Source organism: Sander lucioperca, chromosome 9 (assembly GCF_008315115.2).
Source record: "Sander lucioperca isolate FBNREF2018 chromosome 9, SLUC_FBN_1.2, whole genome shotgun sequence".
NCBI lineage: Eukaryota > Metazoa > Chordata > Actinopteri > Perciformes > Percidae > Sander > Sander lucioperca.
In genome coordinates, this window is record NC_050181.1 from 31,005,150 (window position 1) to 31,020,057 (window position 14,908).

At 45.0% G+C, this 14,908-nt stretch overlaps 1 protein-coding gene across 1 annotated transcript; it reads left to right on the forward strand.

The window, feature by feature from the left end:
* The first annotated feature begins 1,374 nt into the window (after positions 1 to 1,374).
* On the forward strand, positions 1,375 to 11,345 carry LOC118495859. The gene is made up of 4 exons (XM_036005174.1): positions 1,375 to 1,572; positions 2,330 to 2,523; positions 2,661 to 2,825; positions 11,240 to 11,345. Exons 1-4 carry the CDS (start codon positions 1,375 to 1,377, stop codon positions 11,292 to 11,294), a joined length of 612 nt encoding a protein of 203 aa, XP_035861067.1. The 3' UTR covers positions 11,295 to 11,345.
* The last annotated feature ends 3,563 nt before the right edge of the window (positions 11,346 to 14,908 follow it).

The window sequence follows — 14,908 nt, forward strand, 5'->3', positions numbered from 1 at the left end:
TGATTTCCCACTTCACAGACCCAGACAAAGGCAGACACAAGGACCTTGGAATTCATCACAGTCTGGACATGTGGCACGGTGCCAAGAATCTTGCCAAAAAACTTGCTGCTGTAAGTTTAATGAGTGGTTGATGTTACTGTGTATATATCTTCTGTAAATAGACTATACATTAGGGGTGTATTACCACATCTTATTTGTTAGATAATAAATGTTTTCTTTACAATCAAATGTCAAACTTCAGTTTCAGAGACTCATAGGAATCATTGGCTATAGTCTACTATTGGGATGAAATATGCATTTTCTTAGCTCTACATGGACAATGTTTGAAAATGAATACCTCAGTATTTTTGTTTTTATTTCCCAAAGGCATCGATATATCTATAACGATATAGATATTAGAGGTGTTGAAATTAATCAAATAATCGATGCATCGAATCGTGGACATGGACGATGCTGCATCGATAATCGGCCGGGCCATAATCGATTATTTCTGTTTACAATTTAATGTAGGCCTAACAACTTTTCTGTTTATATATTCTGTTATGTTTTGCACATTCAGGAAGTGCCATGTGCTCAGTGATGTAGTTTTATGTACCCAATTTATTTATTTATTAGAGCACTGCAGAATGTTTTGTTTTTGAAGCTTGAAAAACTATGAATTAAATATCCTATATGGCTTTAATAGTAAAAATGTATTTGATGCATCGAGATATCGAATCGAAGACATGATAATCGTAATCGAATCGGGAGAGCAGTGAATATTCACACCTAATAGATATAGGTATATCTATATATTTATATATATACACTGTGTTCCAAATTATTATGCAAATGATATTTTTCACTGATTTTCCTCAATAGTCAATGCAAATGACAGTCAGTATAATATTCAAGTCACCAACCGTTAGGGTATAAGTCGAATTTCATTGAACAAACCACCCAATGAAATATTTTTTTTTTTAATATTTAAAAATAAAAAACTGAAAATGCACTGTTCCAAATTATTATGCACAACAGAGTTTCAAAGCATTTTATAGGTTGTAAAGAACTGAAAATGGTCATTTGCTGAATTTGCAGCATTAGGAGGTCATATTTACTGAAATCAAAAGCTATTTCAATCAAACCCATCTTAACAGGGCAAGTTTCATGTTAACATAAGACCCATTCTTTGATTTCACCTTCACAATTCTTGCATCCATTGAACTTGTGAGTTCATGGAGAGTTTCTGCTTCAATTTCTTTGTAGGATGTCAGAATAGCCTCCCAGAGCTGCTGTTTTGATGTGAACTGCCTCCCACCCTCATAGATCTTTTGCTTGAGGATGCTCCAAAGGTTCTCAATAGGGTTGAGGTCAGGGGAGGATGGGGGCCACACCATGAGTTTCTCTCCTTACAAGCAGAAAAGGTTGCAGTGGAAATTCTTGTTTACTGATGAGTGCCATGCAAACCTGGATGGTCCAGATGGATGGAGTAGTGGACGGTTGGTGGATGGCCACCATGTCCCAATAAGGCTGCGACGTCAGCAAGGAGGTGGAGGAGTCATGTTTTGGTCTGGAATCATGGGGAGAGAGCTGGTAGGCCCCTTTAGGGTCCCTGAAGGTGTGAAAATGACCTTGGCAAAGTATGTAGAGTTTCTGACTGACCACTTTCTTCCATGGTACAAAAAGAAGAACTGTGCCTTGCAAAATCATTTTCACGCATGACAATGCACAATCTCATGCTGCAAAGAATACCTCTGTGTCATAGGCTGCGGAGAGAAGGAGAGAAACCCATGGTGTGGACCCCATCCTCCCCTGACCTCAACCCTATTGAGAACCTTTGGAGCATCCTCAAGCAAAAGATCTATGAGGGTGGGAGGCAGTTCACATCAAAACAGCAGCACTGGGGGGCTATTCTGACATCCTACAAAGAAATTAAAGCAGAAACTCCATGAACTCACAAGTTCAATGGATGCAAGAACTGTGAAGGTGAAATCAAAGAATGGGTCCTATGTTAACATGTAACTTGCCCTGTTAAGATGGGTTTGATTTTCAGTTCTTTACAACCTATAAAATGCTTTGAAACTCTGTTGTGCATAATAATTTGGAACAGTGCATTTTCAGTTTTTTATTTTTAAATATTTAAAAAAATATACTGTTTTCATTGGCTGGTTTGTTCAATGAAATTCGACTTATACCCTGACGGTTGGTGACTTGAATATTATACTGACTGTCATTTGCATTGACTATTTAGGAAAATCAGTGAAAAATATAGTTTGCATAATAATTTGGAACACAGTGTATCTCTCTCTCTCTCTCTCTCTCTCTCTCTCTCTCTCTCTTTCTCGCACAGGCACTTTGGATTGGCATTTGTCACCATGTCTGCAACATCCACACATGGCAAATTGGAAGCTGCCAACATGGCGATCTGGGAGAAGGGCTTGGGAAGCAGTGGATCCAGAGATATTCCAAGTCTCACAAAGCATTGGTGGACATTGTTTTCAACAAGCGTTGGCTGAAGGATGTCCACAAATATCTGCGTTTCAGGTAAAGCGTGTAAACATGTAACATTGTACAAAAATTGTGTATACATACACACATGCAGGCGCACACACACACACACACACACACACACACACACACACACCAAATGTGTGTGACTGATTTCTTTTCTATTCAACCAGATCAACAGCAGACCTGGAGTCATTCCAGAACCATTTTCTGATGTATGCCAGCAAGCGCTATGCTTTCACTCCCCCGGTTTATGAGGCAAGAGTTTTGCTGGCAGCTCTTGACTACAATTTCCACTGCAACAGACCAACAAGTACTACGTCCGAGGGCAAACAAATGTAAGTTTAATATATGCAGTCTTGTAAAGTAAACACGCAGGCACACAGTGGTTTGGGATTGATATGTGCTCTCAAGTTTGTCAGTTGTTGTAATGTAGATAATGGGTAGATACTCAGTCTTGGTGCTAGTTGTAGGGTTATCACTAAGTTCACGCAGGTGTGTCGGCCAGAACACCACTTAAGGCCAAATATCCTGTGAGTAAATAAATGAAGAGCTGAGAGATGTTCCTTTTCTGTTTATTTCTTCCTTGTTCCTTTTATACATTTGAGTGTGAGTGTGGTTTCTATAAACAGAGAAACAAATACAAATGAATAAAGAAACATATGTATATACTCATTCCTCTTTAAACACTAATATACATTACCAAACATAAATAAACAATAATCAGCATATGGCTATATACCTCTTAAACTCCAAGAATATAAGCAGAGAAGAGGGATTCAAACACTTATTATATGGGATTCTCATAGATTTTCCACCATCCGTTAAGTTACTGCTAACGTAGACAGCACTTCCTGTTATCTATGATACGCTTTAAAGCCTCCAACTAAGTAGACGGCTTGATGCCTTTATTGTGAAAATCCCAGACCGGATGTTATATTCCGTTCAAGCTAGCAAAGTCTCGATAGAGAAGCCTCAATAGCGGCACAGATAACACTATTCAACACCACTAATTACTTATTTTACTCAACCACAAAGTACTGAACAATTTCAACAACAAATATAAAACGTATCAACATGTTTAAACACAATGTTACATATTCTGACCCGACCCGACGTACTGAGTCGGGTGAGCCGAAGGCGACAAACTAGCTTGAATGAACGTGGCTATAATTAGCACAGTGGTTGCGTAGCGTGGCGACCCCTTAAACTCTTAACTCTCGTCCACATTAAATAGCAGAAATGAAAGCTGGTCTAACAAAGAAATACAATATTACGAGTGGTGCAGCAGATATACTTACTCTTCTCATTTACGCACACTCTGAAGAAAATGCTGCTCACAACTACACTCCAACTGACTGACTATCTTACTGCTAATTAACCGTGTGACGTCAGCTATAATATACCAACCAGCACGCACTTTGGCTACCCTGTTATAAGCACTGAATAAACGAGAGTAAACGTGAAGCATAAACAATATGGTCAACTGTACTAAATAATTGTAACACTAACATAACTTTGGGGCCTTTTCTACAGCCGCCCCCAAATATATGTAATAAATTTGCTCATCTATAAAGGCAACAAAGTTCTATGGCTGGGGTGTAGTGGCAGGAGTAGAACTGTCTCCATCTTCTCCAGAAGGAAGTGCAGGGAGGACAATCAGTCTGGCAACTGGCCGGGTGTAGACTCTGTCCTTCACCTTTACATCAGCGGCTCTGATGTGCCCGTCAGGGCTGGGATGAGTCTTGACCACTCTCCCAATGGGCCAGAGGGCCCTCGGAAGATGTGGATCAGTGATCATCACTACACAGTCCCCTGCGATATCAGCTGGTGTAGCCTGCCACTTCTGGCGAGCTTGCAGACTCGGCAAGTAGAGCCGGATGAAACGGGCCCAAAAGTGGTCAGCCAAAACTTGGGAGTGTTTCCAACGTCGGCGACAGATGAGCTCGCTTTCGGGGTAGACTACCTGCGGTAGAGAACCATCAGGCCGCCCCATAAGAAGAACACTGGGGGTCACTGGATCTGGGTCGCTGGCATCTGAAGAAACATAACCCAAGGGCTTACTGTTGAGGATCCCTTCCACCTCAGTCAGTACGGTGCGAAGCACTTCTTCAGGAACAGGTTGAGCACCAACGGTGGCATAGAGTGCACTCTTAACTGAGCGTATCTCCCTCTCCCACACCCCTCCGAAGTGGGGAGCTGCTGGGGGGTTAAAGTGGAACGAGATCTTCTGTGGTGCAAGGAGATGTTGCAGTTCGTTAGACATTCCAACAAAGGTCTCGCGGAGCTCTCGCTCACCTCCCTTGAAATTTGTCCCCTGATCGGAGAACAGCTCAGCAGGCGTTCCTCTACGGGCGATAAATCGACGAAGGGACATCAGAAAAGCGTCAGTGTCAATAGAGCTGAGGAGGTCCAAGTGCACCGCCCTAGTTGTGAGGCACTTGAAGATGATCCCCCATCTCTTCTCCCGGCGTCGGCCCACTTTGATCTCAAATGGCCCAAAGCAGTCCATCCCTGTAGAATAGAAAGCAGGCTTGAAAAGGCGCATACGGGCTGATGGCAGGTCTGCCATCTTCGGCACTGTAGGTCTTGCCCTCCATCGTCGACAGTCAGCGCAGCTGTACTGGTAGCGCCGGACAGCCTCACGCCCTCGCAGGATCCAGAAAGAGCGTCGAAGCTCGGCAAACACCCGCTCTGGACCTGGGTGGCGGAGGCGGTTGTCAAAGTCTTGGATCAGAAGCGTAGTCACTCGGTGACTTGGGTCTAAGATGACTGGATGGAGAGTGGTCAGTTCTAGGCCTTCTGCTCGACGGAGTCGTCCTCCAACCCGGATGAGCTCTCCCCTTTCATCCAGCTCCGGAGACAGCGTGCGAAGTCGGCTGCTGCTGGGGACTGGCTTACCAGCTTTCAGTAGGCTGTATTCTTGCTGAAAACAATCCCTCTGAGCCCTCTGCAGTATCAGCTGTTCAGCCTGTCGGTAGTCTTCAGCTGTGGGCTTATCATTAGAGTTGGCCGCCCCATGCAGCTCCTGCACTGTCTCTTCCAGCAGCTCCTTCCAAGAGCCGTACTGGCCCATGTCTGAAGTAGATTGGCTTGATGCAACTGCGGCGACCCCACAGAAGGTAGATTTGCGCAGCTCTGAGGTATCTTCTGCTTGGTCAACAGTGGGGTCCTCTGGCCATGAGTCTGGACTAGTCAAGAGGAAAGTGGGTCCCAGGCTCCATCTATTTGGCTGAACAAGCTCTCGCAGCCTTTTCCCTCGTGTTACGTCATCAGCAGGGTTCCTTGCGGTATCAACATATCTCCAGGCATGCCTGTCAGTCAGCTCCTGTATCTCGGCCACGCGGGTGCCCACAAAGACTTTGAATCGGCAGGATTCAGACTTCAGCCATGTCAGCACCGTTGTGGAATCTGACCAAAGGGTTGTCTGATCAATATGTATGGTAAGCTCCCTCTTCAGCACCTGTGAGAGCTGTGCACCAGTAAGGGCAGCACAGAGTTCCAATCGGGGCATAGAGTGAAATCGCTTGGGAGCAACTCTGGAACGGGCCATCAAGAATGACAGATGAACTTCACCGTGTCTGTCAGTGGTCCGGAGGTACGCCACTGAGCCATAAGCCTCTTCTGAGGCGTCGCAAAATACATGCACCTCTCTCTGAAGACCGGAGATGTCCACGTCCTTCGACAAGTACGGTCGGGGCAGGGTGACTTGAGGTAAAACTTGTAGTTCTTCTTCCCAGGCTTTCCACTGCTGCAGAAGCTCCTGCGGTAGTAGTGGATCATCCCATCCCCTGTGTTTGTCCCACAGGTGTCGGACGATTATCTTAGCCCTGGTGGTGTAGGGTAGGATGAACCCCAAGGGGTCGTACTGACTCGCTAGCACCTTGTAGATATTACGCATCGTGGGGACACCGTACTCCACATGACGATGCTTGTAGCCAAGGACATCAGTGTGGAAGAGCCAGCTTAGCCCTAGAGTAGATTCTGGGGTATCTGTCTTGTTCTGAGCCAGCCATAACTCAACACTAGCTGAGCAGCTCTCTTCTGGTAGGTGACTTATTACACCTGGGTCGTTGCTGGCCCACTGACGGAGATCGAAGCCTGCAGATGCAAGAAGGGCTCGTAGTTTGTCGACAAGGTGCCTTGCCTCAGCAATTGTGGGGACGCTCTGGAGGCAGTTATCCACATAAAAACATTTCTCGACTGAGATCCTCACGTCTTCATCTGGCTGGGTGTTATCAGAGACGTGGCGTTGCAAGGCAAATGTGGCACAGCATGGGCTACATGTTGTTCCAAACGGTAGCACCTGCCACTCGTACACTGCAGGAGGTCCTTCTTGACTGACATCGCGCCAAAGAAATCTAAGGAGAGCACGATCTTCTGGGAGGAGGCGAACTTGGTGGAACATGCCTCTGATGTCTCCGCTAACTGCAACTGCATGCTCGCGGAATCGTAGCAGAACCCCCAGCAGTGATGCTCCTAAGGTCGGCCCAGGCAGCAGATAGTCATTGAGATTCTGCCCTCGATACTGATAGGAGCAGTTGAATACCAGCCGATTCTTGCCATTATGGCTCACCATATGGTGAGGGATGTACCATGCCTCACAACCTTCCTCGGCTGGAACTTCTGGTCCATGCTTGATGACAGAGCCTGCCTTTATCAGTTTCTCCATCTCCACTCTGTAGGCTTCTGCCTGTACAGGGTCTCTGGCCAGTCGCCTCTCTACACTTCGTAAGCTGGGCATGACGGCTTCTTTAGTAGCCTGAAAGAGTGGCATGTCTCTCCGGCAGAGCAGCGGGGTGGCGTAACGTAGAATGCCATCAACCTCTACCCTGAAGGTTTTGGTCTCAAGGATGCTGATGGCCTCTTGGTCTTGCCTTGAACGAGTAACTAGTTTCTCGCTTCTGAATGGGACACTGTCGACTTGCCATAATCTCTCAACATGTTTCATCAGCTCGCTCACCTGAGGTGCTACTGTGGTGAATAGACACTGCTTTGGTTGGGCCAGGTAACGGACTACACTTGCTGGGCCCTGCAGTGTCCAGCCCAGCCTTGTGCGGATGGCCGCAGGCCCACCTGGAGGTCCCAATCTGACAGGTTCAATGGGAGTGACAAGATGGGGATGGTCACTCCCAATGAGAAGCAGGGGCTTAACATTTGTAAGGGTCCGTATGGGAAGGCCAATAAGGTGCTTGTAGGTGTTCCGGAGTTGCTCCATGGGGTAGGTATGGGCAGCTAGTCCAATGCGAGCACTGGTGAATGCACCTGTAATCTTGAACTTGCTCTTTGGCTTTGATGGCGAAGAAATGGAGAACGACACCGATGCACCCCTGAGGGTCTGCACTTCCTCTCTAATTGTGCGTAGTGGCAGGTCCTCTTGAGTCCCCTGCACACCTAGCTTCTCTGCAGCATCTGGCAACAGCATAGTTCTCTCTGAACCATCATCAAGTATGGCGTAGGTGTTGATCGATTGGTCACCATGGTGAATACGGACTTTGACAACTTTCAGAAGGACCCGACTGCCTTCAGTGGGTCGGTCTAGATACAGAACCTCTGTTGTGCCCCTTGTGCTATGGTTTTCCGCTGCCTGTGTTGATGCTGCCTCCTTAGGTGACCTCATATTCACCTCATGCAGCACCTGGAGGTGTTTCCCTTGGCAAAGGCTACATGTCTTCTTTAAGTTGCATTGGGCCGCCTGGTGTGGCCGTGCACATCGCCAACACCTCTTGTTGCTTTTTATCCATTCGGTCAGCTGATCCTTTGTTAGCCTGGATACCTCTGTACACTGACTGAGGTAGTGTTCCTCGTTGTTGCAGAATGGACAGTATGGCTTGCTCTTGTTCCCTTTGAAAGAGCCGCTTGGCACTGGAGCCTCTGGTTTCTTAGTGGTGTCCTTCACACCATGGAGGACAGTGGTGGGGTGCTTACCCTTCCTACCCTCAGGTCTGGACACCGGTTTCTCCTGAGCTCCTCTCACAGCTAACTGTCCTTCAGAGTCCTGGCACCAAGACTCGTATTTCAGCCACTCCGAAAGATTAGTTAAGGTGTGGGTTTGTGTGCCCTGATGGTACATGCAGCGGCGAAACTCGGCTCTCTGCTCAGGTGGCAGCTTGCTCAGCAGACGAGCAACGTGTGAGCCACACTGTAGTTCCACTTCACCCTCGTGGCCTAGTGTTTTCAGCATTCCCACAAGTGACTGTATCTGGAGTGAAAACTTCTCAAATGCAGCAAAGTCTCCCCGCCTTATGTCTGGTGAGTCCATCACAGCAGCAATACGCCTCAGCGCTATCTGATGTGGTTGGCCAAACTTGTCATTTAGGGCAACCATTGTGTCTGAGAAGGGTGTTGAGGAGTTAAGGTAAGCGTCTGCTATTAACCTGGCTTCTTCTAGTTGCAGGTGATCGACCAACACTTGGTATTTAAACAGCTCAGATGCATCATGTGGTAAGAGGTTCTCCAATGAAATCTTGAGCCGTGCAAACTCACTTGGGTCCCGACTTGAGAAGTTGCGGATTGTTGGGCGTGGCCCACGGTAACTTGGCTCTGGGACGTTGGAGTTATGACCCTCAGGTGATCTGAAGGGCAGTGGCTGTGTCCACGCCATGCTTAGATGTCGCTGTGGGGGCGTTGGGTTGCAGCCAAGCTCACTTCGTTGACCACCATAAGCCGTAGAGTACTTGGGCTCAGCTGGAGATAAACTGTGCGGCTGCGGCCGGAGCTGAACGGGCTTGAACCAGGGAGGTGGATGGGCTCCTTGTGCTGAGTGGCTAACTTGTGGCTGGCCCACGAACATGCCAGGAGCTGGGGCTGGCTGAGCTTCTTCCTTAATTCTTGGAGCCTCATCTATTCTCCTGATAAGAGGATGTAGCATAGGTGGGTCACCAGGCAGGAGTTCATCCGTTACTGGGGCTGGCCATGGCGGTGGTGCAGGCCAATCATCCTCTTCCTCAGCTTTAGGTTCACTTTCAACAGGTGGCCGTGGCGGCATCACCGTTAACTCTGGCTTTCTGATATGAAAAGATGTTGGACTCTGTATGTTGCAAACAGCATCTACTAACTGTCTCATATCTACTTGCAGCTCTCTAAGCTCGACTAAATCCGATGCCATGTGCCGCTGTGTCTGCTGCAGGAGGCGTCTTTCATGACGAATGTCATCTAACTCAACTCGGCTGTCCTCATGTGGATGTATGGGGTGCAGCGCTGGAGGTAGGGGAGTAGAGTAATCTCGTGGCTGTTCCCTAAACTCTCTCTCTGGAAACCGTTGGGGGGCTAGCTGATTCTTCTGGCTGTGCTGTTGGCTCTCAGCCCTATAACCCAGGTCCATCTCTTGAAGAATAGCATCCCTCCTCTGCAGGCGAAGGGGGGAGTCATAAGGGGAGGTGAGGGATGTCATCCTGGCCTTTCCCTCCTGGTGAGTACTCTTTAATTCCTCTCTGTACCTCTGACCGATGTAGTCTAGATGACCGACCTCATAATCTGCATAGCGCACAGGTGGGCGAATATGCCGTTTGGGACGTGCACCACTAGCATCATACTCTGGATGTAATTCCATCTCCGACGTAAACCCAGTGATCCGGCTCGAAGGACCGTCAATGTAATGTAGATAATGGGTAGATACTCAGTCTTGGTGCTAGTTGTAGGGTTATCACTAAGTTCACGCAGGTGTGTCGGCCAGAACACCACTTAAGGCCAAATATCCTGTGAGTAAATAAATGAAGAGCTGAGAGATGTTCCTTTTCTGTTTATTTCTTCCTTGTTCCTTTTATACATTTGAGTGTGAGTGTGGTTTCTATAAACAGAGAAACAAATACAAATGAATAAAGAAACATATGTGTATACTCATTCCTCTTTAAACACTAATATACATTACCAAACATAAATAAACAATAATCAGCATATGGCTATATACCTCTTAAACTCCAAGAATATAAGCAGAGAAGAGGGATTCAAACACTTATTATATGGGATTCTCATAGATTTTCCACCATCCGTTAAGTTACTGCTAACGTAGACAGCACTTCCTGTTATCTATGATACGCTTTAAAGCCTCCAACTAAGTAGACGGCTTGATGCCTTTATTGTGAAAATCCCAGACCGGATGTTATATTCCGTTCAAGCTAGCAAAGTCTCGATAGAGAAGCCTCAATAGCGGCACAGATAACACTATTCAACACCACTAATTACTTATTTTACTCAACCACAAAGTACTGAACAATTTCAACAACAAATATAAAACGTATCAACATGTTTAAACACAATGTTACATATTCTGACCCGACCCGACGTACTGAGTCGGGTGAGCCGAAGGCGACAAACTAGCTTGAATGAACGTGGCTATAATTAGCACAGTGGTTGCGTAGCGTGGCGACCCCTTAAACTCTTAACTCTCGTCCACATTAAATAGCAGAAATGAAAGCTGGTCTAACAAAGAAATACAATATTACGAGTGGTGCAGCAGATATACTTACTCTTCTCATTTACGCACACTCTGAAGAAAATGCTGCTCACAACTACACTCCAACTGACTGACTATCTTACTGCTAATTAACCGTGTGACGTCAGCTATAATATACCAACCAGCACGCACTTTGGCTACCCTGTTATAAGCACTGAATAAACGAGAGTAAACGTGAAGCATAAACAATATGGTCAACTGTACTAAATAATTGTAACACTAACATAACTTTGGGGCCTTTTCTACAGTTGTTGTAATGAGTAATTGACCTGTAATACTTGACCTTTGTGTCATTAGAGTTTCAGAAGACTGTACAACAAACATGCAAGACGATACAGCTTGTACGCCCTGAAATCTGAGAAAACCTACAAATACATCTTAGAACTGTAGGGGAAAATTCTAAACAAAAGACTCAGAAGTGCAGATGGGATGCCTCGAAGGAGAAGCCTTCGGCCCAATGACCCAAGAAGACTTGGTGTCGTCCCCCATATACCTCCACCACCCATATCAGAGCTGATGTGGACACAAGTCAGCAGAGGTCTTGGTATGTGATGCACATGTGCATGCCTTCATTGTACCTTATTACCTTTTTGCCTGTAACTCTGTGTAGGCGGAATAGCACTATACAGATTAATAACAATATGTTGAACTGTAAAATGGTCTGTATGTCTAATGACACTGCATGTCTTCCACAGGATCTGCTTTCCAGGAGGCCGCAACTTTAGAATGATCCCTATTGCTGATCCATGTTGCTTCAAAGGCACCGTGAAAAGGAAGGGTTCATGTGTAAATACCATAAATGTTAATTTCTGTAAATAAATATATATTGCAAATATCAATTGTCATTTTGTTTCAAAATAGAAAATTACTACAGCACCTTTTCGTATTATACGTTTGTGGATGTATGTAATGTATAAGAAATACAGCACGAACAGTGTCTTATCAATTATGAAAAGGTTTATTTTCATAAAATCTAAATATATTAACAGTGGAAAAGATACACTGTAAAAATGAACGGACAGTATATATACAAGAACACTTACAAAACTATTTACAATAACACAAAATTAAAGGCAGGTGATTTAAATTCCAGGGATGAAACCAGTGTACTGTCCCTGAAGGTCAGGGAATGTATCCCTTATCCTACACACACAGCAACTTGGGATCACTGTTCTATTACCCTGCCCTAGAGACCCATGCTGCCAGAAAATGAAATGCCTGTAGGCAGCATATTGGAACTCTCTATTGTCGTCTCCTGGCTCTCTTATATATGGCCTAATGCTGTGATTTCCTCCCTGTACTGCCTATGAATCCGGAGAAAACCTTCATCTAGGGCACGCAGCCTGTGGACTGTGGCGTGTAGCCAATCAGAAAGCGAGGTGACGAGGCGGCGAGGAAAGCACCGGGAAACAAAATCAAAACAGCCGGCGGCATGGCGCACCAGAAAGTCCGGTGGACGTCGGAGATAAGTATAGCAAGTATAGTCCATGCTCGCGTTGTCTCCACTTCTTTGACTATCGCCTTTTCATTTGATAACGTTTATTTTCGGTTAAAAACAAACTACAAATTATCGCCACTGCAACCTCTTCGTCCGCCATGATTGTTTACTCTGAAATCACGTTTGATCTTGAGGGATTTTGCGAGATTTCCCGTCTGACCTGGGAATGCTCGGGAGTCAAATCGGTTTGTGTGTGATGTGTTGTTTTTGCCGTGTGCTGCGCACCACACACTGTACGACCAAAACTGTTTGACCCGTGATTTTTTATCGCCGTGTGTGGGGTCTCTCAGGATTGGAAAATCGGCCGACAATCTTAAAATCGTCCTGTGTGAACCAGGCTTTAATAACTAAATGCAATTTGTAATTGTTTTCTAAAGTAACCTCATCACTGGAAGAAACACTCATGGACAAAGTTGTACTGGAAGCCATGTTAATCTTGGAATAACACGGTCACCGTAGGAGACACGGAATGGGAGGGGCTCGAAAGTAATACTTAGTTGGTTGTCATATACAATTTCACCGCTAGATGGGAGAAATTCTTACACAATGTAGCTTTAAAAAAACCTCTCTGATTTTATTTGGTTTGAAAAATCACAACTGAATCCACCCTTCTGATGGGATCAGGATAATCCTGTTTTTTTGGACTAAATAGATCCCAAACCGAGTTCCAAGTTTTGAAAAACCCAAAGGGCAGGTTTGATCCAGATCAAATCTTGTTCGGAATCCCTCTTTTGCTTTTCAAAAACCCATTTCCAAGATTTGATCAAATCCGTGATCCTAAATCCCACTGGATTACTTTTGAAAAACTGGGCCCAGGGAACTATAGTCCAATACAAAAACTGACTAAGTGCATTGAACAAATTAACGACTGGATGTGCCAGAACTTTCTTACATTAAATGAAGAAAAAACTGAGGTGGTTGTTTATGGAGCAAAAGAGGAACGATTAAAAGTCAGCGCTCAGCTTCAAACAACAGACAAAGCCAGAAATCTTGGTGTAGTCATGGACTCAGACTTGAATTTCAACAGCCACATTAAGACAATTACAAAGTCAGCCTATTATCACCTTAAGCATATATCAAGGGTTAAAGGACTTATGTCTCAGCAGGATTTGGAAAAACTTGTCCATGCTTTTATCTTCAGTAGACTTGACTACTGTAACGCTGTCTTTACAGGTCTCCCTAAAAAATCAATCAGACAGCTGCAGCTGATTCAAAACGCTGCTGCTCCAGTCCTCACTAAGACCAAGAAAGTGGATCACATCACTCCAGTTCTGAAATCTTTACACTGGCTTCCAGTGCCTCAAAGAATTGATTTCAAAATACTTTTGCTGGTTTATAAATCACTAAACGGTTTAGGGCCAAAATACATTTCTGATCTGCTACTACAGTATGACCCACCCAGACCTCTCAGGTCGTCTGGGACAGGTCTGCTTGTTTTCCCCAGAGTCAGAACTAAACAAGGAGAAGCAGCGTTCAGTTTTTATGCTCCACATGTCTGGAACAAGCTCCCAGAAAACTGCAGGTCCTCCGCAACTCTCTGGGCTAGATTTATCCAGAGTGATACAGAAAGACAGAGTGGCGACACTCCCATTGGACTCCGTTGTACGCTTTTTGCCGCCTACTTCCGGGGTATGCAGTCTCGCATAGTTCCAAACAATCCATTCACGGTGTCGGACATCATTCATTTTCATTGCTGGCCGTGGAGTAACTTCTGAGGTAAGTTGATTAAATAGCTACCTCTTTTGAATTGTCAACTGTCTATATTTTATCAGAGGCCCTTTATGATGCATATACTGATATTTATTTGTATGTGTGCACAGCGTAATTATATATATTTTTATCTTGGTAGCCGACCGATTGCCTGCTAGTTTGTTAGCTCGTTTGTTAGCTTGACTTCGCCAGCTGTGAAGGTATCACTACACCAACAATTACGAAGTTCAGTAGTGAATCTCTGACAACTTTTATTTAGTTAGTTATTGATGTTGGATTACCAGGATCATTAAAGTTGATTAAGGACGGATTTTATTTAGGTTTTATCTGCTGAACCTGACGGTGTTAGCTAGTCAGCTGAGTACTGTGTGTCTAGAAATAAGGTTGCGTTTGTTTAATTATACCCTTGAAAGGGCTGTTGGATTACATGTATGAATACAAATTGTTCCACACAAAAAATATCAGTAAGTGACATGACAATGACATAAGTTTAAATATGAAAAAGTATTAAGGCAAATTTCACTTTTTTTTTTTTTTTTTTTAACTGTTGATTTATTTAACGTGTTCCACTGTTTAAGTTCAATAATTGCAACATCTTTCCAGAAGTCAGCGAGTAATCGTGTTAAATTATCGTGATTTCAATATTGACCGAAATAATTATGATCATATTTCTTTCCATATTCGAGCAGCCCTAGCTGGAGCTGGCCACGGCTGCTGAAATATGAGGCGACTGGAGGCTGCAGACGGTGTGCCGGGGA